A 25,072-nucleotide genomic window follows, 5' to 3' on the forward strand; every position below is an offset into this window, starting at 1 on the left:
ATGCAAGGGGTGTTGAGGTCAAAAGTTTACCTCCTCATTGCCCAATCTGCAATTTAAAGGAAAATAAGAGCAGTTTTTTTTTTTATTTACTTCTGCCCTGAATAAACCCTCTCACATAACATATGTATACACATAGCCCACAAGAACAAATAATAAGTGAATTTGCACAAATGAACCAGTTCAAAAGTTTACACCCCCTCGATAATACAGCGTGTTGTTACCAGTGTGATGATCAGTGATGACAGTTTTTATGTTTTGGGAAATTTCTATTTAAGCCCCTTGTTTGTCCTGAGCAGTAAAACGTCCTGTACATTTTTTACATTTCCAACATCTACATAATGAACACTGGCTGTATGATTCTGAGATCTATCTTTTTACACTGAGGACAAATGTGGGGCTCATACACAACTATTACAATAAACTCAACCATTCACTGATGCTCAAGAGGGACACATGATACAATAAGAGACAGATTGGACCTTTGTACAAAAAAAAAACCATGACACTGATCATCCTGTTCAAAAGTTTACACCCCCAGGCTCTAAAGGTATCATCTTGCCTTCTTGAGCATTAGTGAAATGTGTTTATTTAGGTCACATTTCTCTTCACTGTGTATGTATAAGATAAGTGACTCAAGAAAAGAAGAGAATCGGTTAGTCGCTCAGGTTAGATGAGCAGGATAAGTTTTGTGTCAGTTGCTCTCTCTCTCTCTCTCCCTCTGCTCTCTCTCCTCTCTGCCTCTCTCTTTCTGCTCTCTTGCTCTCTCTCTCTCTCTCCCTGCTCTCTCTTTCTGTGCTCTCTCTCTCTGCTCTCTCCCTTTCTGCGCTCTCTCTCTCTCTCCCTCTCTCTGCTCTCTCTCTCTCTCTCTCTGCGCTCTCGCTCTTTCTCTCTCCCTCTCTCTCTCTCTCTGCTCCCTCTCTCTCTGCTCTCTCTCTCTCTCACTCTCTCTCTATCTCTCTGCTCTCTCTCTGCGCTCTCTCTCTCTCACTCTCTCTCTCTCTCTGCTCTCTCTCTGCGCTCTCGCTCTCTCTCTGCTCCCTCTCTCTCTGCTCTCTCTCTGCGCTCTCTCTCCCTCTCTCTCTCTGCTCCCTCTCTCTCTGCTCTCTCTCTGCGCTCTCTCTCCCTTTCTGCGCTCTCTCTCTCTCCCTCTCTCTCTCTCTGCTCCCTCTCTCTCTGCTCTCTCTCTCTCTGCTCCCTCTCTCTCTGCTCTCTCTCTCTCTCAATCTCTCTCTCTCTGCTCCCTCTCTCTCTGCTCTCTCTCTGCGCTCTCGCTCTCTCTGCTCCCTCTCTCTCTGCTCTCTCTCTGCGCTCTCGCTCTCTCTCCCTCTCTCTCTCTCTGCTCCCTCTCTCTCTGCTCTCTCTCTGCGCTCTCTCTCTCTCTCTCTGCTCCCTCTCTCTCTGCTCTCTCTCTGCGCTCTCTCTCTCTCTCTCTGCTCTCTCTCTGCGCTCTCGCTCTCTCCCTCTCTGCTCCCTCTCTCTCTGCTCTCTCTCTCTCTCTGCGCGCTCTCTCTCTCTCTCTCTGCTCTCTCTCTGCGCTCTCTCTCTCTCTCTCTCCCTCTCTCTCTCTGCTCCCTCTCTCTCTGCTCTCTCTCTCTCTCTCTCTCTCTCTCTCTCTCTCTCTGCTCTCTCTCTGCGCTCTCTCTCTCTCTCTCTCTCTCTCTCTCTCTCTGCTCTCTCTCTCTCTCTCTCTCTGCTCTGTAGCTGTTAGCTCTCACGCTCCACACACTGTACATGGACGTGTTTCTATTAAGAGACAAACCTGAATTTTACCGCATGTGAGTTTTTGTGGTCATGGACGCGCGCAACCTGGACGCTTTTTTGCCTCTCCGAGGATGGAGAAAGGAAAAACAGAAACTCATTTGGGATTAGCCGACACTATTCACGCCTCTGACACAGGTTTGTACTTCGCCTTTCGTGTCTATCGAAGCTACTGAAGTGACCGAAACTGAAGTTTGCGCAAACTGCGCGTCAAAAGTGAGCCATTTCTCGCCTTTTACGCAAATACAATTTATTTATTTAAGTCACAAATTCAACTTTTTTTTATTGTTCTTTTCCTTTTCACTTCGTTAGTATCAATAAGAGTTCATCCTTTGTGTCTTTAGTGTTACCTGTAAGGTAATTTAAAAAGTGTAAAAGACCATCATTGGTGCTTTTATAATAGTTTTTTCTATACAGCATATATTATAAAAAAAAAAAAAAAAAAAATGCAGCCTCAATTAAATGTGGTACAGTTTTTTTTTTTTTAATGAAAACAGTTTCACTATTTAAATCCTTAAATGTGCACAATGATCAGTCATATTATGGACTCCACCCTATGTGTATTGAGTTTTCTTGTTCTCACTGGTCTCAGGGGTTTCCTCCAGGTTACATCAGTTTCCTCCCTAGTCCAAAGACATTTGTTGTAAACTGTGTGTGTGTGTATGTGTGTGTGTGAGAGAGAGAGAGAGAGAGAGAGAGAGAGAGAGACTGTGCACTGTGATGGGTTAGTACCTTATGTCCTGGGTACTCTGGAATAGACCCCAGGTTCACCACAACCCTGTGTAGGATTACAGAAAATAGATGGATGGATGGATAGATGGACAGTAGTGGGTTGTGATCTCCAACCCTTAAAAAAATATATTGAAAATCGTACTAAATGAACAGATAGCACTAAAGAACCGGAATATTTCATGCTCTTTTGTTTATTTACTCCCACTGTAGCCAAGTCAATCACACTGTCACATCCATTGAGTGCATTCATCATCGCTCGGTGTATAAGAGATGTCTTTAGGTTCCTGCTTGTTTCATCAACGAAACCTATATTCAGTTTATTAATAAACTCATAAATAATAGGATAATTTTTTTTCCACAGAATATTCACCGTCAGTCAAACCACATGTGGCTTTGTGTTGCATGTAAAAAATTTACCCTGTGCGTCCAATGGCTTTCTTTTTCATTTTGTGGCTTGATCCATTTTCTTTGCTCTGTAGGGGTTTACCAAGAACTGCATTCTTTACTTAAATCAGCTCAAGTGCTAAAGGGATTACAAAGTGAAAAGGAATGTTGCAATATAGCCGTGCTTTGTCTCCATTCAGTCCTTTAGATTTCAGATGCGAACGTTTAGACGGGTTGTGCACGTCGTGCTTGTAGCAGGTAGCTTTATTTTTGGCAATACTTTGTGCTTACGTAAATTGTGCATGTGCCTTCAATCAACTGCAATCTGTCTATAACATTTTAAACAAATGAACCTAAAAAAGAAAGACTATAACAAACTCTATTCTAAACAGAACATATCTAACAAGGTTTGGAAAGTAGTTCACATTTACACTGCATTTTTATTAGATGTGCGTGCTCTCCGCCCAAGGCCACATTTGTAGCATTGCTCTTTAATGACGGTAAAATCCACTTCAAAAGGAAAATACACACCTCTGTCACCGTGGACAGATTCTGTCAATGCTATTGTGTAGACGCAGGTGTACCGAAACGCCTTTCACACACTGAACTGTGCCATCTATGCCCTAATATTTAGGTTTTGTTGCTGACATTTTTGGCTGAAATAACACAAGACAACCTATGATAATATTGCTGGAAAGATAAACTATTCAGCAAACATGACTGTAAAAGAAAATCGGATGAGGAAGGACACCTCAACAGAATACTGGCACGTTCACTTCACACTTTCACTGGGTTCTCACAGGGGCTACAAATTAAAACTGCAAATTTTTCCACACATGTAACATTTGGTCATAATGGTGTTGTTGTTGTGACGTTTTCAGCCATTTTTTATTCAGTGACTTTTTATGCAGTGGCTATATGTGAAATTTGTCAAAGTTATTTTTATTATCAATTTATTCATTCTGTTGTTACGTTGCTGTTTTATATGATGTGCGTTTGATACATAACACTATTTCTGTTGCATTCAATTCAGATGATGTGACATCAGGTTTTATGCTCTACATCAGCTTTCCACACTAAATCAGTGGTATATAGTGGAACAGTCTGCTTGTCTCTGAATAATCTAATTCAGGTAACCATAATATTGACTTGAGCATGTGAGTAACTCATCTCTGAAGACATACAGACATACAGACGTGCAGACGTACAAACGTACAGACGTGCAGACATACAGACATACAGACGTGCAGACGTACAAACGTACAGACGTGCAGACGTGCAGACATACAGACATACAGAAGTGCAGACGTACAGATGTGCAGACGTACAGACGTGCAGACGTACAGACGTACAGACGTGCAGACGTACAGACGTGCAGACATACAGACATGCAGACAATACAGACATGCAGACATACAGACATGCAGACGTGCAGACATGCAGACATGCAGACATGCAGTCGTGCAGACGTGCAGACATACAGACATGCAGACATACAGACATGCAGACAATACAGACGTGCAGACATGCAGACATACAGACATGCAGACATGCAGACATACAGACATACAGACATGCAGACATGCAGACATGCAGACATACAGACATACAGACATGCAGACATGCAGACATACAGACATACAGACATGCAGACATGCAGACATGCAGACATACAGACATGCAGACATGCAGACATACAGACATGCAGACATGCAGACATACAGACATGCAGACATGCAGACATACAGACATGCAGACATACAGACATACAGACATGCAGACATACAGACATACAGACATGCAGACATACTTCCCCATGTAAATACTGCTGGAACGTTTGGACTTAAGTTGCTGACTTGTTGAGTTTAGATTCAGAGGAACTTTAGCAAATAAGTAAACATAGACCTATGGTACACACTAGGGCCGGAAATATATTTGCCCTCTGGTGTTGATTTTCAGGAGCATTTATTATCACTTTTTCTTTTAAACACATAACATCACCCATTTCCATTAGACTCTTGATATTTTTATTTGTAGTCACAATCAACTTTAAAGTTTTTCTTTCTTTCTTTCTTTCTTTCTTTCTTTCTTTCTTTCTTTCTTTCTTTCTTTCTTTCTTTCTTCCTTCCTTCCTTTCTTCCTTCCTTCCTACTGTATCTTTCTTTTTTCTTTCTTTTGAAAGATCTCCGGATCAACATTACCATGAGTTTCAGTATCGAAACAGTCCATTTTCCTCACCACAGTAGTACAAATTAGTAGATACAGTACGTCACCGCTGTTTGTTTTGATGGAGTTTTTGATGCCTAATCGATGTGAGACTGTACTGGATTGGTTTATATATTTAATAGTTTGACAAATGTTCTTAATAACAACAGGAATAAACAAATGTTTTACCTTTTCAATTAAAATATCGGGGGAGTTTTGGTCATTTTTCGGTGCCATTTTTGCCTCCAGTCAACACTAAATTCTGACCCTGTTACACATTTATCCAAGCTTACTACAAAAATACTACAGTACTGTAAGCATCTAGTTACTTTTAAATGTAATAAGAGTAAGTAGAAAGAGCTATACAGAACCTATTAGTTTAGCTGTAGATGTACTGATAGTCATATAATAGTGAAATGATGGAAGCTGTTAATTGGTTAGTTATTTACTTAACACTGTTTTTTTTTTTCAATTAAGTTTAATTTCTAGGTCACGTCAAGGTCAGTGTTTCCCAGCGCAACCCTCGTTTTCCCCTCGCTGAAAGAGAGACAGGATTTTTCTCTCTTTCAGAGTTCATTACTGAACCGTATACTAATACTGTAAATCTGCTTTGGGATCTCAAATCGGTCTGTGTGTCTCTGTGGACTGGGTCGGGAGACACGACTCGAGGCAGTTGATGCACGACCTTTGGAGACCTTTTCCTCTCCACTGCGTAGTTGAGCGCATGGCTCGTTGGATGGACTGAGTGCTGGTGAAAAATGCTCGGAAATGCCTTTCTCAGCAGGAAACGGTAAACTGTGGCTCTAAAATTGGGAAAGTGACGACAGCATTTTGTAAGAGGAAGCAAAGGAATTTATAAACCACCCAGAACATAGAAATCAGCAGTGTCAATTTTACACTCGATTTTTTTAAATGTTGAACAGTAGAAGGAACGATATATAGGATAAGCAGCTGAAATGTATTCGTTTAACAGTATACGGATATCAAAATATTAACCTAGTATCAAATACCCAGCTACAGATCATCCAGCAGTGAGCGTCATCTGAGAAATAAAAAAAAATATTTGTCTTAAATCATTTAGCTTGTTTAGTGTGACTTTGGCTAAAGCGAAAGTGACATGACATACGGCTAAGTATGATGACCCATACTCAGTATTCGTTCTCTGCATTTAACCCATTTGCACACACACAGCAGTGAACACACACACACCGTGAACACACACCCGGAGCAGTGGGCAGCCATTTATGCTGCGGCGCCCGGGGAGCAGTTGGGGGGGTTCGGTGCCTTGCTCAAGGGCACCTCAGTCGTGGCCGGCCTGAGACTTGAACCCACAACCTTAGGGTTAGGAGTCAAACTCTCTAACCATACTGCCCCTATAACAGACTTACAGACTGTACAGAGCTACTAGTTTACCAGTGCACTGTGTAAAATGCAAGTCTCATTATCACCCATTTGCACAAAACTGTGTGGAGTCGTTGAGTGATTGCCTCTCAGTGTGATCTGGGACTGACTTTCTTTTCCATTCGCAAACGAACCGGACATGCGAACATTAGTGGCTGTGAGTGATTACAGGATGAGGAAGTTAGGGTGTAGATTCTGTTATGTGCACTTTTTAAGAGTAAGATACCAGTTTTAGAGGCGAGACTTTCCTGTATTTTCAGAATACTACAGCAAGCTGTGATGGTCTGAGAGCTTCGACTCAAGCAGAGACTTAATTTCACTCCAAACAGAGAAATGAAAAGACATGACAGTTTATCCACTTTTGCTTCAGCTGAAATGGATATTAGAACAAAGTGTCACATTTCATATATCAACCTTTTTAAACTACACCACACTCAGAGGCAGTTATCTACACCTTCTAGTTACATTTAATGCTTTATAACGTCCCAGAGAGAAACACAGGGCTGTCAAGTGTTACGCATTGAGAGTGACAGTCACTCATGTCGGTCTTTTCTCACGCTCTCCCGCCACACATCGTATTTCTCACGCAGAAAAACTTTTTGACTATTTATCATATATTTAATAAGCCGCAGCGCCCAAAATGTCTCTGTCCGCACTGCTGTCTCTATGGAACCGGGCAGGAATCAAGCACGTCTCCCCTGGAGTTCTTAGTCGAGTCTGACACTTATCAGCCAATCAAGAAAAGAGGCTACACAATAGCCAATCAGAAAATAGCATTATTGGGGTAAGATTTAACACAACAACCAATGAAAAAAAAACATTAGAGAGGGTATTTTCGCTTTCGATGTCACGCTTCCGTATTTCTAAAATTTGAGTGCCCTGCAAAAATGTTTCAGTTATCACTTACGTTTCAGTTACAGCTTCAATTGAAATCAATTTGATTGACTATTATAAATCACAGTGTTGGCTGTTACTGACGGTTACATTAAGCTGACATTAGAGATTCTGTCTATAAATGTTCTATAACCTCATCATACAGAAAGCATTTCATTTTTTTTCACTTTGTTAGATATCGACACCTTCGTAAATCCGTTTATCATTCATTTATGTGGAGCACCTGCAATATCAGTCACTGTGAATGAGCTGTTTCTGTAAAACGTATTAATCGATTAATATAAAACATTAAAAAACCTTAAAGCCTTAGCAGAGCTGCTGCACTGTAAGATATTTCAAGATGGTTAGAAATAAAATTTTACCTGCCGACTTAAAAACTTTCATGTTTTATAGTGTTATAGAAAATGAATCAACACTTTCTGACCAATCAGAATCTCTAATTCAAAAGTGCTAATGTAAACTAATACACTTTATTAAATACTGTATAGGTGTAAGAGTTGTGTGGTTGTGTTTTAGACATTATTGACACCAAGTTAGACTTTATGTTTATATATAACGGAGGAAATCCTTGTTAAAACTAGTGTGTGTGTTTGTACTAGTGTGTGTGTGTCTGTGACTCATATCATCTAAGAGAAATTGTAAGCAGTGTAAGACTCAATGCATTTAGGATAGAAACCTTAATGAGTAACAGATGATGATTAATGCTGTTGTTCTGAATCCTCTTCTGCTTACTTGGAGTATGCTTCCTTCACTCCAGCACACCTGATACGGCTCTGCAGACATTTTATGAGCTGAGTCATGTGATTGAGTGTGGGTGAGGAACCTATTTGGATAAATGGTGTTGTACTTCACTGTGTCAGTATAGTCCAAAAATGCGCTTTCTATACAGGAGCACGTCTTCGTTTCTTGGTGGTTTTATTTTATACAGTACTGTCGTGTGTACACATGTTTTTGTAAGATGTTGGGCCATAACAAACTGGCAAAACAGCTTCTATGCACCTTAGCACAGATTCTCTGGAACAATGACGCTGTTCCTCGTATTCATGCAGGTGTGCTGATGATGATGATGATGGTGGTGGTGAGAAAGAACTGTCTAGCTCATCACGCAAAATCTGGCAAGATGTGGTGTCTGTGAGAACTATAACATATGATTTACATCATTTCACTGCTTTAAAGGTGCGGTACACGGTGTTTGAAAAATGCTTCAGAAAACTGAGTCGGGCCGAATAACAAAACAAAAGTGTAGCCAATAAGCAGAAAGGGGCGTGTCATGTCAATATGGGGCGGAGAGAGTGTTCAGTGTGCATGTCTGACATTAGCCGAAAGCGATTGAAACACGGATACCTGCCATTACCTCTGCCTCGGGTTCTAGGTGTTGAACGTCGTCTTCCGCGTGAAACGGAGCTAAACCTTTCACGGTACAACACACAGTACTACAAAAACACATTTGACCTGTATTACCATAGTATTACTCATTGAGGTCATTTATTGATAAAAATATCCCCTCGGCCAGCTGCCCCAGCAGGTTCCGCCATAATAGTTGCCTGGTTTACGTATGTATGTGTGGGCGGAGCTATCAAAACAGGGGTGACACCCATTTGGGTTAGGGGCGTGTTTGTTTTAGTGATTTCAAATGTCAACATTGGCTTTCAAACATCGTGCACCCCACCTTTAACAAACCTTTTAGTGAGGCCTCTTGCCTTGTGCATGTGGGTGGAGACATCCTAGAAGGGACCACGCCCATCGGAATGGTAATGCTTCTTTATAGGATTTGGATTGGTTTCAGAGAAAATTGAAAATAAATATATGTCCCCCTTCAAGCCAAGGTTTTTTTTCTTTAATTTGTCACTTGTGTGTAAATGAATGATCATCACTGGTGTGTGAAATAATACAAGGATTCATTCAATCTGTGACCATCATATCCTATTCATTTTGTGGTAGTTATGGTATAATTCATAGTAGTCATTGAGTCATAGGTTTTATTCCACATCGCTGTTTAATTCTCCAATCTGATAGGTCAGAAGGTGACGAATAATTTTCTATAGCCACACTTATGACACTGGTTTTCTCTGGAAGGCAAATCACAGTTATACACAGATCAGGCATATCATTATGACCACTGACAGGTGACACGAATAACACTGATTATCTCTTTATCACTTCACTTGTTAGTCAGTGGGATTTATTAGGCAGCAAGTGAACATTTTGTCCTCAAAGTCAATGTGTTAGAAGCAGGAAAATGGGCAAGCGAAAGGATTCGAGCGATTGACAAGGGCTAGACGACTGGGTCAGAGCATCTCCAACTTGTGGAGTGTTCCTGGTTTGCAGTGGTCAGTATCTATCAAAAGTGCTCCAAGGATAGGAATAGTGGCGAACCAGCGACAGGGTCATGGGCAACCAAGGCTCATGGATGCATGTTGGGAGCGAAGGCTGGCCCATGTTATCCGATCCAACAGATGAGTTACCGTAGCTCAAATTGCTGATAAAGTTAATGCTAGCTCTGATGTAAAGGTGTCAGAATACACAATGCATCGCAGCTTAATGCGTATGGTGCTGCATAGCCGCAGACATTCAGGGTGCCCATGCTGACCCCTGTCCACCACCAAAAGCGCCAGTGAATGACCATCACTGATTTGCAGGAGGAAACCGTAGTACTCAGAGAAACACCTGAAGCTCAGGAACAACATGCAGACTCCTTCCTTGACCTTGGAGGTGCAAGGCAAATGTGCTAACCACCAAACCACCCTTAATATTTTTGACTAATGCACAAAAAAATGTATTTGTCCATCCCACACACACTTTCAACCAGTTATATTATATATACTGTATATATTTTGGTTCTCTAGTATGTTCAATCATAAATAAAAAAGAAAGGTAAGTATTCGTTTCACTCAGATTCTTTCTTCCTGACCAAACAGGTCTGAAAGTGTCGTAAAACAGATCGATATGCTGCTCTTCTGCGTTCTTGTGTCTAGCGTAACATTAACAGCCCTTGTTTGTGTCTCAGCTAGCGTCATGATTTAATGCACTCCATATTATCTATGGTTTATATGGTGATGTGTGTGTGTAACTGAGCAGTACAACGCCTGAGGCTTTTTAAACAGATAGATATTCAACCCAAGCGATTAGTCATGCACAGAGGTGACACGTTACAGACTGTTTACAGCCATGAAGTCATGAACGCTTATTCACACTTAATCATTCAAACATATTAACACTTGTTTTTTCCACATACACAGACATCAAACTTGTGATATGACACACACACACGTCTGAGGACACGAAGCAGCAATTAAACAGAGAGTATCATATAGTACGTAAGGGGTGAAAGTTAATGCGGTGTGCTATAATAGGAAAATAATCAGCGATGGAGAATCAATCCTCATTCCACTTTGCGTGCAGCAGATAGCCTAGTGGTTAAGATGTTAGACTGTCAATCAGAAGGTTGTGAGTTCAAATCCCAGGTCCATCAATATCCCAGGTTCTTAATTGCTTTGTTGGGTTAAAATGTACAGTCTGAATAAGAGTGAATAATGTAAAACATCACACTTTTAATTTTATTGTCTGTGAAAGTTAGCAAAGCAAGTTTGTTCATGTTATCAGTTTCATTGTGGCAAGGTAACAGTTTCATCATCAAGACCATAAAAATGCTGCTTGTCATGTTTTAAACAAACCACAGCCTGGATATTCCTCTGTTTTGAAATATGTACAACACTGTAGACTCTTTCTGTCAGGTATTCATAGAGGCAGCAGTTGCAAATGTAGCCTATAATTACCAAGTGTAGAAGGAACAAACACAGAAATCTCAGTGACGCACAAGACAAAGGCAAAAATATTAAGACTAGAAACAAGACTATGGGCCGTTAGGCAACAACACAAGCTTAGATATACAGGAACTTAAATAGTGGTGCTCTTCAGCATGAGATGGGACTCAGGTGAGTGTTGTGATCATGTGACATGCAGGGGCTGATGGGAAATGTAGACCACTGCTAATTTCATGCTAACCATGTCATCTTCTCTGAATTTTAAACCTCCTTTAGACTTGTGTCCTAAAAATCATGTTTTTAAAAATCTCTTTATTAAAAATTGGCTTAGATTATATCAAGTGTCCACCATACTAGTCCTTATATATATATATATATATATATATATTCAAATTTCAAATTGAATTTATTTGTATAGCACAAACAACAATTCCCCATTGTCTCAAAGCAGATTTACAGAAGTATGGAAACAGAAGAGAGAGAAAAAAGGAAATAATAATAATAATAATAATAAGAAGAAGAAGAAGAAGAAGAAGAAGAAAAAATGATATGAGGAAGAAACCTTGAGAGGAACCAGGCTCAGAAGGGAACTTCATCCTCATTTGGGTGACACTGGACAGGAAATAATGTAAACGTAATTAATGTCTTTTCTACAACAGTTTATAATTTTAGTATAGTCATCATAAACTCTGAGTTCAGCGCAGACCTGTTTGCTGATAAAAAACAGATTATACATCTGACTGACACAACATTGGTTTAAAAGAAGGCATGACAGTCTTCGGGCAGCTTCATACACAACAATCCCATGAGACACTGGCTGACCATGCAGATCAATCCCTGGCAAGGTGACCACCGGGCGACAAGACTCCAACCAGCCGTAGAATGTCAGGATTGACGCGGTAGCTCCATAAGAAGAGACGATCGGGCTAGAAACTCGGAACACTGAGCGCTCAGGAGTGGCATATACATGAGTACAGTATACGAGTGACCGTTACTATGTAAACAATATTGTATTAAAAGAAGAATTAAACCAAATATTTAAGTTGGCTCTAGCGTACGAGCTGCTGTTGTAAGAAATAAATCAACACTTTCTAAGCAATCAGAAGCACTAAATGTGTGTACAGAAGTGTATTTATCTAGTGTTTAACATTTATTACCAATACGCTGGCGTTAAATTGACGTATCTGACATTTTTATTTGATATAAACAACTGAATTATTTGATCAGTTTGATATAAAGTGAGTCAGGACTCTGTTAGCTTTCAGTATGAGACATGTGTTTTACTTTCTGTTGATAAACTTACACAAAATTTTAATGGTTAAAGATAACAGCGGGGGGGCACGGTGGCTTAGTGGTTAGCACGTTCGCCTCACACCTCCAGGGTCGGGGGTTCGATTCCCACCTCCACCTTGTGTGTGTGGAGTTTGCATGTTCTCCCCGTGCCTCGGGGGTTTCCTCCGGGTACTCCGGTTTCCTCCCCCGGTCCAAAGACATGCATGGTAGGTTGATTGGCATCTCTGGAAAATTGTCCGTAGTGTGTGATTGTGTGAGTGAATGAGTGTGTGTGCCCTGTGATGGGTTGGCACTCCGTCCAGTGTGTATCCTGCCTTGATGCACGATGACGCCTGAGATAGGCACAGGCTCCCCGTGACCCGAGGTAGTTCGGATAAGCGGTAGAAGATGAATGAATGAAAGATAACAGCTTCAGACCTTTATGTACAAGCATTCGGAGCTTCTCAGAGAGCAGAATGAGTTTGATACCATCGTTTGCTTTGAAGTCACGTTTGTGTGAATATATTGCCCCTAGTAGGCTAGATAAAAACAGAAAAACTACAAATTCTTAAATCCCAGAGTGTTTACTTTCATATGAGCTTTATATTAAGCACCACTGTGGAGCGCGACAGGAGAAAGACGTTCAATGCCGAACATGGACACGACAAAACAGAAGCAAATTCCATTTTTTGGCATTCTTTGGAGTTATAGTATTAATGTGGATAATGTGACATAAGGTTTCTTAATTAATGAAGTCAACCCAGATGAAGAGTGGGTGAAAGTATTTGCTCCTTCATATAGAAGGGCGTAATGAACCTGCGTTTGAAACAATCTCGTCAAATGTCGGTCTTTTATCAAATGTCTCGTCAAATGTCGGTCTTTTATCACGCTTTCATCAGTCCGCACCGCTGTCTCTATGGAACCTGTCTCCTCTGGAGCTCTTAGACACTTATCAGCCAATCAAAAAAAGAGGCTACATAATAGCCAATCAGAAAATAGCACTATTGTATCTGGGTAAGATTTAACGCAACAACCAATGAAAAAAAATACATATTCATTAGCGAGGGTATTTTCGATGGTCGGTTTGAACAAAACCTCAACACAAAACAGCTTGTCTCTGGACGGGACATTGTCCTCAATCATGACCCTAAAAATGGCTGGGCTTGAGCCGAATTACAAATGATAAAGGAGTCCAAAAAGGCAACAAACACTTACAATAAACAATAATCATAATCTCTCTCTCTCTCTCTCTCACACACAAATTAATAAATGGAAATTAAACAAATACTTTGTATTTGGTTAAATTGCAGTCAGTGATCCTTACCAAACACAACAACTCTGGGTGCGGGGGGATTGGAGATGTCACGCTTGCCTGTCTTCAAAACTTGAGAGCCTTGTATACATTACAGCATTGTGGATGTTTCTCTATTACATGACAGAAGCAATCGAATAGATCAGATTAAGCTCTGTATCTTTTGAGGATTTCTTTTTAGCAAACATGTCTTTTAGAGCGTTTTAGGTTTACTGTGATTCAAAAGAAGGTATTTACGTGTGACAAGTTCACAAGTGGAAACACTGGATATAACTGTTGCTTCTTGGACTTCTGCTTTGTAAAACAGACAAATTTTCTTTTTGTTGAAGTTTAAAAAATAATTATGGGGAGGATTAAATTCTAAAACTGTACTAGTTCTGGGACAGTCGACTCTTTATTATAGATATTTCCGTGTCATACAGACCAAAGTTTTCATGTGAAACTCTAGACATGTTCAGTAATGTTGTAACACACACACACACACACACACACACACACACACACACACACACACAAATGTGCCCAGTTAATCTCAGGAGATTTTCCCGTCTATACAAACATGGAAGCTTCGAATCTATAACAAGTCCATGCAACATTTAAGCTTTAACCATCACACAGGCTGCACCTCAATTCATAACACACAACACACACCGGCTCTGCAGACGTGCTCGGAGATCACTTTTTTCTCTTTTTCTTGAACCCACAATCCTTTCACCTTTTTTTATCCTTTTGAGGCGTACGCTGCATACGTGCTTGCGTGTGACGAAGCTGTGTTTGTGAGATTTAGTGCAGTGTACTACAGACAGGCCTGTGTGTTTTGTTTTGTTTGTTTTTTTATCCCTCTTCTCTCTCATTTAGGGTTCAGGAGTGGAGTGTTTATGTATTTTGTGCTGAGTTGCTATTATGTAAAAGGGTGGATTCGCAATAATTACTTGTCTTCATTTCTCAGGGCTGTGAATTCCTATGTGAATGTTTAAAGTGATTACACAACGCAAAAAAAAACCAAAACGACACTTTATTTCAGTCAGATTTATTTGTCCTATGTGAATAAATGAATGAATGAATGATGCACTGCTATCTGGTGGTATGTTATAGTATAGCAGTTGCATTATGTTTCTCTTGTTCTAATATACACCACATTACATGTTAAATATTGGGGAGAAACATCTTTTACAATGCAGTAAATTATTCAGAACGAAGATGTACAATAAAATGATTGTACTATAGTTGTACAGAACTACTCAGATGTAGGGCAACACACGATGGAAACAGTGTGTGCAGGCATAAAGCAGTAGATATCGCACATATTCAATATATTGGATTATCAAAGGTTATAGAAGGTGATATTGTATGGTACTGTCATGCAAATTCAATTCATTTATATAGGGCTTTTAACAATGGACATTGGACAATGGACAATGTCCAACAATGGACACAAGGCAGATTTACAGAACCTAAGAAACAAATTCAAGATTATTATTAGACTTATATTTAATATTTATATTTGTGCTTGTATTTATCTCTAATCAACAAGACTGAGGTGACTGTGGTGACTGTGGTGTGGAAAAACTCCCTTAGATGGAAGAGGAAGAAACCTTGAGAGGAACCAGACTCAAAAGTGAACCTCATCCTCATTTGGGTGACACTGGAGGGTGTGATTATAAACTGTTATAAACACCAGAGAGTGTTATTATGTATAATGTCCTTTCTACATTCAGATGAATGTCCGAAATCTTCATGATCAGTACACAACTGGAGCTGGTATCTCTAGATGCCTCAGGATCCTGACAAAGTCGATGCTTTTTCTCACTGAATGTTCGAAATCTTCATGAAGGAGAACACAACTGGAGCTGGTATCTCTAGATGCCTGTATTATCTTCTATATCGTTTGATTATTCATTGTATTTCATATTTCATATGTCACATGTGAAATATGAAATACAAGGCGGGTCATGTGCAGTAGGTCGTGGTTGCAATCTAAATATCCATCAAATCGGAATTTGTGGGGAAATTTGCTTGTGACATTTTCAAAGAAAATCTGGAAAATATTTTGAGAAGATTTGGTTGATTTTTTTTAATATATAAAAAAGATTTTTAATCAGAAGTGTCTGATTAAGGTGTGTGTGTGTGTGTGTGTGTGTGTGTGTGTATGTAGGCAGTGATGGAGATCAGGCCAAACTGCAGTGCCAACTGTGACTCTGCGTCTTGCTTCATCCATCCTGCAGTCAACAAGCAGCAGAGCTGGGATATCCTGCTGAGACTCTGCACTCTTTCTACGGTACACACACACACACACACACACACACACACACTCACAAATCTACACAATGTCTCTGTACTATTATTCCACAAGAAGCCCTACAGAGTGGAGATGACCCACAATGTCCTTTTTATAGTGAAACTGTAACAGTGTGTGTGTGTCTGTGTGTGTGTGCGTGGATGTGTGTGTGCAGAGGGTGGTGGAGGTGCAGAGCAGGTCTCTGTCTCCGGTTCTGTGTGCTGTAGTTTGGACGCTGCTCTCCTGTGGGATTCTGCTGTCCTTCCTCTTCCTCCTTTTCACCATCCGCTACAAAAACAACAGGTAGACAAATCTCACCAATCCATCTCTTTATCTAATCCTCTGACTTTCTCTCTTTCACTGCCCTGAATATATTTAACCCATTTTGTAGTGTTACAACCTGAAACTGAAACAGACTTGAGATTAAAGGTCATGACTCACTCACTGTAGCTCTTCGTCTGAACTGTGTCCTATATGCTGTTGTATATAATGAATTCTCAGGATTGTGAAGATGTCGAGTCCCAACCTGAACATACTGACTGTGTTAGGGAGTGTGTTGGCCTACACCAGCGGCTTCCTCTATGCTATAGAAGACAGATCACCTGTACAGGGAACAGGCCCAAAAGCTGTCATGCAGGTAAACACACACACACACACACGGCACTGTATACACTCACACAAAAACACACACAGCGCTGCATACATACATATATATATATATATATATATATATATATATATATATATATATATATATATATATATATATATAAACACACACGCGCGAGACACTGCATACACACACAGCACTGCATACACACACACAGCACTGTATACATACACAAAAAAACACACACACCCGGCACTGCATACTGTACATACACACATAAACACGCGCGCTAGACACTGTATACACACATACAGCACTGTATACACACACACACACACACACAGCACTGTATACATACACACACACACACACACACACACACGGCACTGTATACACTCACACAAAAACACACACAGCGCTGCATACATACACATATATAAACACACGCGCGCGAGACACTGCATACACACACAGCACTGCATACACACACACACAGCACTGTATACACACAAAAAAAACACACACATGGCACTGTATACGCACACACAAATACACACTCAACGCACACACACACACATATAAACACACACACAAACAGGGCACTGTATGCACACACAAACACAGACACACAGGGCACTGTTCAAACACACACACACAGCCACACACACAGGGCACTGTACAGTATACACACATGCACACACATCTACTGTACATCTACACATACACTATCTATCTATCTATCTATCTATCTATCTATCTATCTATCTATCTATCTATCTATCTGTGTGCATTATATGTATATAATTCAGAATATATAAAATTCATACTCAGGTATTTTTGTCAAACCTCTAAGCTCTTTATTCTTTTTACTTTATGGTTTTTTTATTATTGTTACTTTTGTGTTGAAACACAGCTTCCATGTGCTATGGATTGTCAGCAGTTTAACATCTAAACATTTTAACTGCTAAAAACCTGTAAGGATTTCCATGTTTTAAATTTTGTTTCTGCTTTTGCTCTTGTTTCTGTTGTCTGCGGTGATCCAGGCGTGGGTCTGGACGCTGTGCGTTGGCAGCTCTTTGGTGTTCGGACCCATCCTGGGGAAAACATGGCGTCTCTACAGGGTGTTTACACAGCGTGTACCTGACAGGAGAGTGGTGAGTGCAGTTGGTGACTGTTAGAAATGATTTAAACATAATGTTAAAGCTTGATATTAGGTTCAAATGTTACAGTTTTTCTCAGTTGCTTTGGAGCATTTCTCAAATCATCAACAATGTGTACAAACAGCAAAATTTATTGGATTTCTTGCAAAAGCCTGTTTTTTGAACATACAGTATCATTGCCATCAAAATAACAAGTCCTTTTATCATTGTTTACGAACAAGATAGTCAAAATGTTTAGTCATTTTTTCAATACGACAATGCTTTATTTTAATATTTCCTGCTGTAAACTATGTTTTGTATTACAAGTATTGAAAATGCACGAGGCTGAATTTCTTCTAAGGCCACGTTCACACAGCAGGTAAAAGTGCCCCAGATCTGATTTTTTTGGGGTCATGTGACCAGGTCAGACTTCTTCAGGAGTAGTGTGAACACTCAAATCTAGCCCAGATCTGATTTTTTCAAATCAGATTCAGACCACTTCCATATGTGGTCCTGAATCAGACCCAAATCTGATTTTTTCCAATGTGGCCGCAGTGTGAACAACCGAGGCGGATTTGATGCGACTTTTACGTCAATCTACATCGACATTCGTCACAATTATGCGCCGGCGAGTACACACACACACAAACGTGACTACGCCTACAAAATGGATCAAATAATCAAAAGTTGCCCTCGACATCCGAAAATTTTCAAAACACTGCATCTCTGTGCTGCCGTTACACAAACATTTAGAAAGAAAAGCGAAAATGCTTACTTCCTCCATAACCTCGCCAACTTTAGCGCAACGGCGTGCTGCGTGTGACGTTATTGTTATTGTTCGTTTGTGCATGCGGGTCAGTTCGAAACAGCAAACAGTTCACACTGGTATCTGATATAGGCCACGTTTTAAAAGGTAATGTGAACAGCCAAACAAAAAAATCAGATCTGAGCAAAATATCCGAATTGAGCATTAAGACTTGCAGTGTGAACGCGGCCTAAGTGGGAACTATGAATTTCAACAGCACAAATTTACACGTTACTTGTATGTGGGATATTAATTGTAAGTGACTGGACAGGATTCACACTTTATTTTTCTTTACTAGTGGACTGAAAAAAATTACAACATAATGTCACTGTGATAGAAAATATAAAGACACAAATTAAAATTCCAAAAGGTAAACATAGGAAACACTTCTTAGGCAGAACTATACAGTGCAATCTGTCTCTACCCCCTGACGTCCCAGTCTGTCGGGCAACAGATTTTCATCCACATCACAACAGAGATCATCCCTTGCAATACAGCATGGAAAAAATCTTCTGGAATGTCTTATTTAGCCTCTTCAGGCTTCTGCTGTGATGTCCTCACATGCTGCATCCATGGCAGCCAGCAGGGTCATCTGAGTATTCGGCTGGCAATCATAGACCTTCCACCTCCATGCTGAATAGAACTTTTCAATTGGGTTGGGAGAATTTGCATCAGCATCCTGTTATGGGTCAGAAACCATTGCCTGATGGTGTTTGAGTGATGGAAACTCACATTATTCCAAAGTATCACATACTTTGGGAAATCATCTCGAAATGGACCCCTCTCATCATCAGGGATGAGAGCCCTATAGAGGGTCTCTAAGAAGGTGAGGAGATGCTGTGTGTTGTATGGGCCTATAAGGGGAATATGACATAGCACACCATGCTCTGACATAGCAGCACACATAGTGATATTTCCTCCCCGTTGGCCTGGTAAATCAACAGTAGCTCTGTGGCCGATGACATTTCGAACCACGTCTTCTGCTTTTGCTCAGATTAAAGCCAGCCTCATCCACATATATAAAGTTGTATGGTGGTTCACTTGACAACCCAGAAGATACCCAGTTAGTTATGCACATTCATTTCATTTCACAAGATACAGTTATATCAAATGTACACATATTGCATGTTTTTTTCCTACAGCTATAGCAAATGTACATAGATCACACATACTGTATTGTATATAAGTCACTATAAGAGGTTTATGTAAATTAGATAAAGTATGCCCATAGATGTTTTACCTGTACATACTGGTACATGCCCCTTCATTTGTGACATTCAAGGTTCATCTGCACAATTCATCAATTCAAGACACATTTACAAGGAAAGTTTAATAGAACTGTGAAGAAGAAGAGCTTGACAAAGTTTGACAACTGGTTTAACCATTTTGCACTCAATGACTTGTGCAATGAACTGGTGCCTAAATGTTTTGGGGGTTCAGACCATTTATGTGAAACCAGTATAATTGTCGTGACGAGACAAAGGCAAGTGAGGATCCAAGTGCAGTTTAGACTTTTAATAGACCAAAAGAAGAAACAGGAAAACAAACAGGCAGGCAGACCACTGAGCACACAGGAACATCGACACCAACATACAACAACAACTAACACCAGGGAAGTGAACAAACAGGGTAGATATAGCAAGCAGGAACCAATCACCAAGCAGAGACAATCAGTGACTAACACGATACACCTGGGGGGGAGATAGAGTGCAATTAGTGTCCATGGTAACCAATGAGTGGGCGGAGCAAACAGTTAACAGCAAGGCAGACAGCAGACAGAAACAGGGCAAAACACAGACAGACTCATTACAATAATATATTTTGATCAACATGACATAAACAACTGATAATGTAGGAAACAGCAGACACTTGTACACAATCCATTAAATGATGTACCAAAGCATTCGCAATTTGATCAAAGCAACGAGAAATGTTCATATGATGAGCACAAATGACTAAATGATGTAAGGTTGTACAAGTAGTTTTGAGAATTTCATTTCTGAACTGAGAAACGTTCCAAAGCGACTGAGAAAAACTGTAAAGCTTATTTGAGAAAAACTTGAAAAGATAACTCTAGAAATCAGGGCATGTTCATGGGGCACAATATATAAGACAAAATAAGATAAAGAGGATAATAAGGTAGCAGCTAGTCAGCTTTTACTTGACACTGGTCTCTCTGTTCCCTATTGACACTGGTATCTCACTGGTTACTGGTTAATATGTTGGATTATGGAATGGAAGGTCATGAGTTCAAATCCCAGGTCCATCAAGCTGCCTCTCTTGGGCCCCTGAGCAAGGCCCTCAATTACTCAGCTCTATAATGAGACAGATGTAAGTCACTCTGTTAACAGGACGTCTTCCAAAGGCTATAAATGTAAACATCGTGACCCCTATGGCTCTCTATGTAACGTGTGTAATTTTTTGTAGTATTCAGTTGGCTTGAGTTCTGCGATATGTCCAGATAACATACACAAAAAACTTTTTTTTACATGATTAACATATCAGGATTATAAAAAATCCTTATCTGTTAAGATTTTGCATGTGAGACGTTTGTTGTTTTCTGTCTTTCAGATCATCCGTGATATTCGGTTGATGGGTCTGGTGGCTTTGTTGGTGTTGGTGGACGTGCTGATTCTGTCTCTGTGGAGTCTCACCGACCCTGTGAAGTGTTCCAGAGCAGTCAGTGCTGTGGTCAAGGTATGTATGTATGGATGTATGGATGGATGGATGGATGGATGGATGGATGGATAGATAGATAGATAGATAGATAGATAGACGGACAGAAGGACGGACAGACAGATGGCCAGTCGGCGGGATAGACAGACAGATTGATTGACTGATTGATTGAGTAACTGACTGATGAGACAGAAGGCTGGGCAGATACATGGATGTATAGATAGATAGATAGATAGATAGAAAGAAAGAAAGAAAGAAAGAAAGAAAGAAAGAAAGAAAGAAAGAAAGAAGGAAGGACAGCCAGACAGACAGACAGATTGAATGATTGATTGAGTAATTGATGGATAGAGGGAAGGATGGGCAGATGTATGGATAGATAGATTGATAAGCCCATCGTTCCATCTCATCAGTCAGTTACTCAATCAATCAATCAATCAATCTGTCTGCCTGTCCATCAGGCCGTCTGGCCATCTGTCTGTCTGTCCATCTATCTATCTATCTATCTATCTGTCTGTCTGTCTGTCTGTCTGTCTGTCTAGCATTGTAAATACATACAATTCAGACTCAGGTACCTTTTTCTAGCTTCTAAGCTTCATAATTTTTTACTTTAATTTACTTTAACATTTTACTTTAATTTTTTATTTTTTTTACTGTTCATGTTTAGTGTGGATAGGCACAGGCTCCCCGTGACCCGAGGTAGTTCGGATAAGCGGTAGAAAATGAGTGAGTGAGGGAGTGTTTAGTGTGTGTTAAAACAAAGTGCTTATGAAGGTCTAAACACGGTTTTCTACAGAAGTACAGAATAGCGCTTACTGCCCCCTGCTGGTAAAGCACAGGAGATTTAGGAGCTTATATCAATGTATTTCCACAGCTCTGTATGAATACATTACAGTATTGACATTCTGTTGTCTCTAACAGGATTAAAAATGCTGCCATGCTTCTTCACTATGTGTGATTACCTTTATGTCAGGAGGTTTTGTTTTATTTCTCTGTATTAGGTGGTGGAGGTTGATGTACATTACTCTCTGTCTCAGATGGACTCCTGCTCGTCTCACTACTCTGTCCTGTGGGTTCTTCTCCTCTGTGCACTCAAGGTAAGAACACAAACACGAGTGAAGTGTTTTATTCACACACCCCTTTGTGTTCATAATTAAGTAGGTTTAAAAGTAAAATGTGCAAACGTGTAAATTCGCCATCTTTAAGTCTCAGCAGGTCGAGGGATATGTGAACTGTATTGTGGACTGTACATTAATTATATTCATGATATGATTTTTTTTTTTGGAAGGTTTCCACCTCCACGTGTCAACTCCACAGACATGCGTTGTAGATTGATTGGCATCTCAAAATTGTCTGTAGTGTGTGAGTGTGTGTGCCACTGTGCCCTGTGATGGATTGGCACTACATGAAAAAAGTCTGCCTAAAGTCCCCTGGGATAGACTCCAGAAAATGGATGAATGGATAATCATATTTTTATTAATTCTGTTTAACTCAATAGATGAACAATAGCTGAAGGAAATTCTGCAGAACACCACACTTTCCCATTCTTTAGACACATGGCAAGCTGAATTTTTTTATGCAAATTTTATTCAGTATATTAACTTTAAGAGAGAGAAGAAAGTGAGGCTGGGCGAGGGAATAACAGCTAATTCCATGGATGATCCCTAACATCGGATGTAAATATAAACGGTTAAAAAGCATTAGTTGCGAATTAGTAAAATAAGGAATAAAGCTCTTGTGATGCTGGATATATTGTTGTAAAGGGTGCATGTCAATCAGCTCTCTAGCTCCCTAGGTACTGAATCATTTACACTAACTGGGACGCTGGTAAGGATTCATATTGGGACACTTATAACTCCATTTCTGGTGACATTCCTCATAAGTCATTATAACAACCCAAACATTTGAAATATTTCCATTTTTTGAATGTCATAGAAATCTAATAGTAAATCACACACATTTCTGTAACGAGAAAATTGCGAGATACATCAACTTGCTCGAGAGATCATCTTGCCATTTTTTGAGCTGAGAGCCTTTAGAAAACATGACATCATTTCCAATAATGGAACTTAGTGAACATCGATGCTCCATGTTTTTTTTTTTTTTTTTGCTGTGCATTATGGGATTGTTTTGCAATTGGAAAATGACAGCCTTTAAAATGTCCACTCCCTGATCAGTGCCCTGAACTACTATTGACGTACAGTAGGGAGCAGATTGAGACGCTCCCAAGGAAAATAGAGGTTTCAGATCAGACTGCATCACACCATTATATCACTGATTATATTCCTACCTAACTTCATGCTGTTAAACTTTCCATGATAAATAATATTGCCACCCTCTTGTTCTGTGCTGTAGGCCAGTCTGCTGGTGTATGGCACGTACCTAGCCGGACTGACCAGCAGCGTTAGTCTTCCTCCAGTCAACCAATCCCTGACCATCATGACTGCAGTGTATCTGGTTACTGCATCCACTGCTCTTGCCATCCCTGTCTCTCTCTACCTGCACTCATGGCCCAACCTGGTCTACGGCATGCTCTCTGGAACCATCTTCATCTGCACCACTGCTATTAACTGCCTTATATTTGTACCCCAGGTGAGAAATGAGCAGCACATGTATGCAAGTGACACAAAGTCAAACTTCTTCTTGCTTTAAAAAAAAAACAAACAAACTGAGACATCATCAGTCAATAAAGTGAGCTCAGGGGTTGATGATTCATTGTTAGTGTAGAAAGGACATTGCTGATGTCAGCTGTTTCACAGAGAGCCTGTTGGCTGGTGTTACTGTGCTGGTGCACTGGAAGAGGATAAATGCTTGACCTAGCTGATGATAAAGAAGCACCGGATCAATAAAATGTAATAATCATTGTTGTCTGGATGCACAAACCACTCCTCATTCTTTACTACACTAGTACAGCAAATAATGATAATACTACTACTATTACTAATAACAACAATAATAATAATACTACTAATAACGGTAATAATAATACTAATAATCGGCGATGTTTTTTTCTTTATAGAAACAGAAAAACAGAAATAAACAATTTATTTAATAGAAGATCTAGAAAATGATTAAAGCTCTAGGCCCATATTCATAAAGATTCTTAGTGTAAAGAGTTGCTCCTAATGACGAAATTCTAAGAAAATTCCTAGAAATGTGGCCGATTTCCCATAAAATTAAAGAGAACCTTTTAGTTAAGATAGGTTAAGCTTAGTTGCAATGCTTAACCCTTAAAAGAGCTTTTACGGTCAAAACGTCTTAGGACTATCGAGGAGGACTTTTAAGAGGCTTAAGAGAGGAGGCGGGGCTTAACTTTGTTACTACGTTTGACACATTATTTTGAAGACTGTGTCAAACTTGGTAACAGGATTAAGCCCCGCCTCCTCTCTAAGATAAAAGTTGTTGTATTTTCCTTGCTCAAAGTTGCTGAGTTCGGTCCTGAATCACTCTTAAGATACTGTAAGATTCCTAGTTTGAAAATTTTAAGCTAAATTAGGAGCTCTCTGAGTTCAGTACAATCTTTACGAATACGAGCCCTGTTGATTAGTGTAAAAGCCTTATATATACACTGTGCTGGGAAGTGATCAGTCATAATGTTATAATCACTGAGAGGTGACTTGAATAACTTTAATTCTCTTGTTACAGTGTTATCTGTCAAGGGATGAATATATAAGGCAGCAAGTGAACAGTCAGTTCTTTAAGTTGATGTGTTGGAAGCAGGAAAAATGGGTAAGGATCTGAGCGATGTTGACAAGGGACAAACTTATATAGCTAGAGGACTGAGTCAGAGCATCTACAGAACTGCAGGTGACGTGTGCCCAGTCTGCAGTGCTGTGTACTTACCA

At 40.0% G+C, this 25,072-nt stretch overlaps 1 protein-coding gene across 1 annotated transcript in view; it reads left to right on the forward strand.

The window, feature by feature from the left end:
* The first annotated feature begins 1,698 nt into the window (after positions 1-1,698).
* Positions 1,699-25,072, forward strand: part of gpr156 (G protein-coupled receptor 156) — a 32,175-nt gene continuing 8,801 nt past the window's right edge. The window contains exons 1-8 of the mRNA XM_060876965.1: positions 1,699-1,896; positions 15,878-16,000; positions 16,176-16,303; positions 16,502-16,637; positions 17,654-17,764; positions 21,126-21,251; positions 22,229-22,324; positions 23,583-23,819. Coding sequence (XP_060732948.1) covers positions 15,884-16,000; positions 16,176-16,303; positions 16,502-16,637; positions 17,654-17,764; positions 21,126-21,251; positions 22,229-22,324; positions 23,583-23,819 — 951 coding nt within the window. The 5' untranslated portion in view covers positions 1,699-1,896; positions 15,878-15,883. The remainder of the gene's footprint in view (positions 1,897-15,877; positions 16,001-16,175; positions 16,304-16,501; positions 16,638-17,653; positions 17,765-21,125; positions 21,252-22,228; positions 22,325-23,582; positions 23,820-25,072) is intronic.

The sequence above is a fragment of the Tachysurus vachellii genome, chromosome 8 (assembly GCF_030014155.1).
Source record: "Tachysurus vachellii isolate PV-2020 chromosome 8, HZAU_Pvac_v1, whole genome shotgun sequence".
NCBI lineage: Eukaryota > Metazoa > Chordata > Actinopteri > Siluriformes > Bagridae > Tachysurus > Tachysurus vachellii.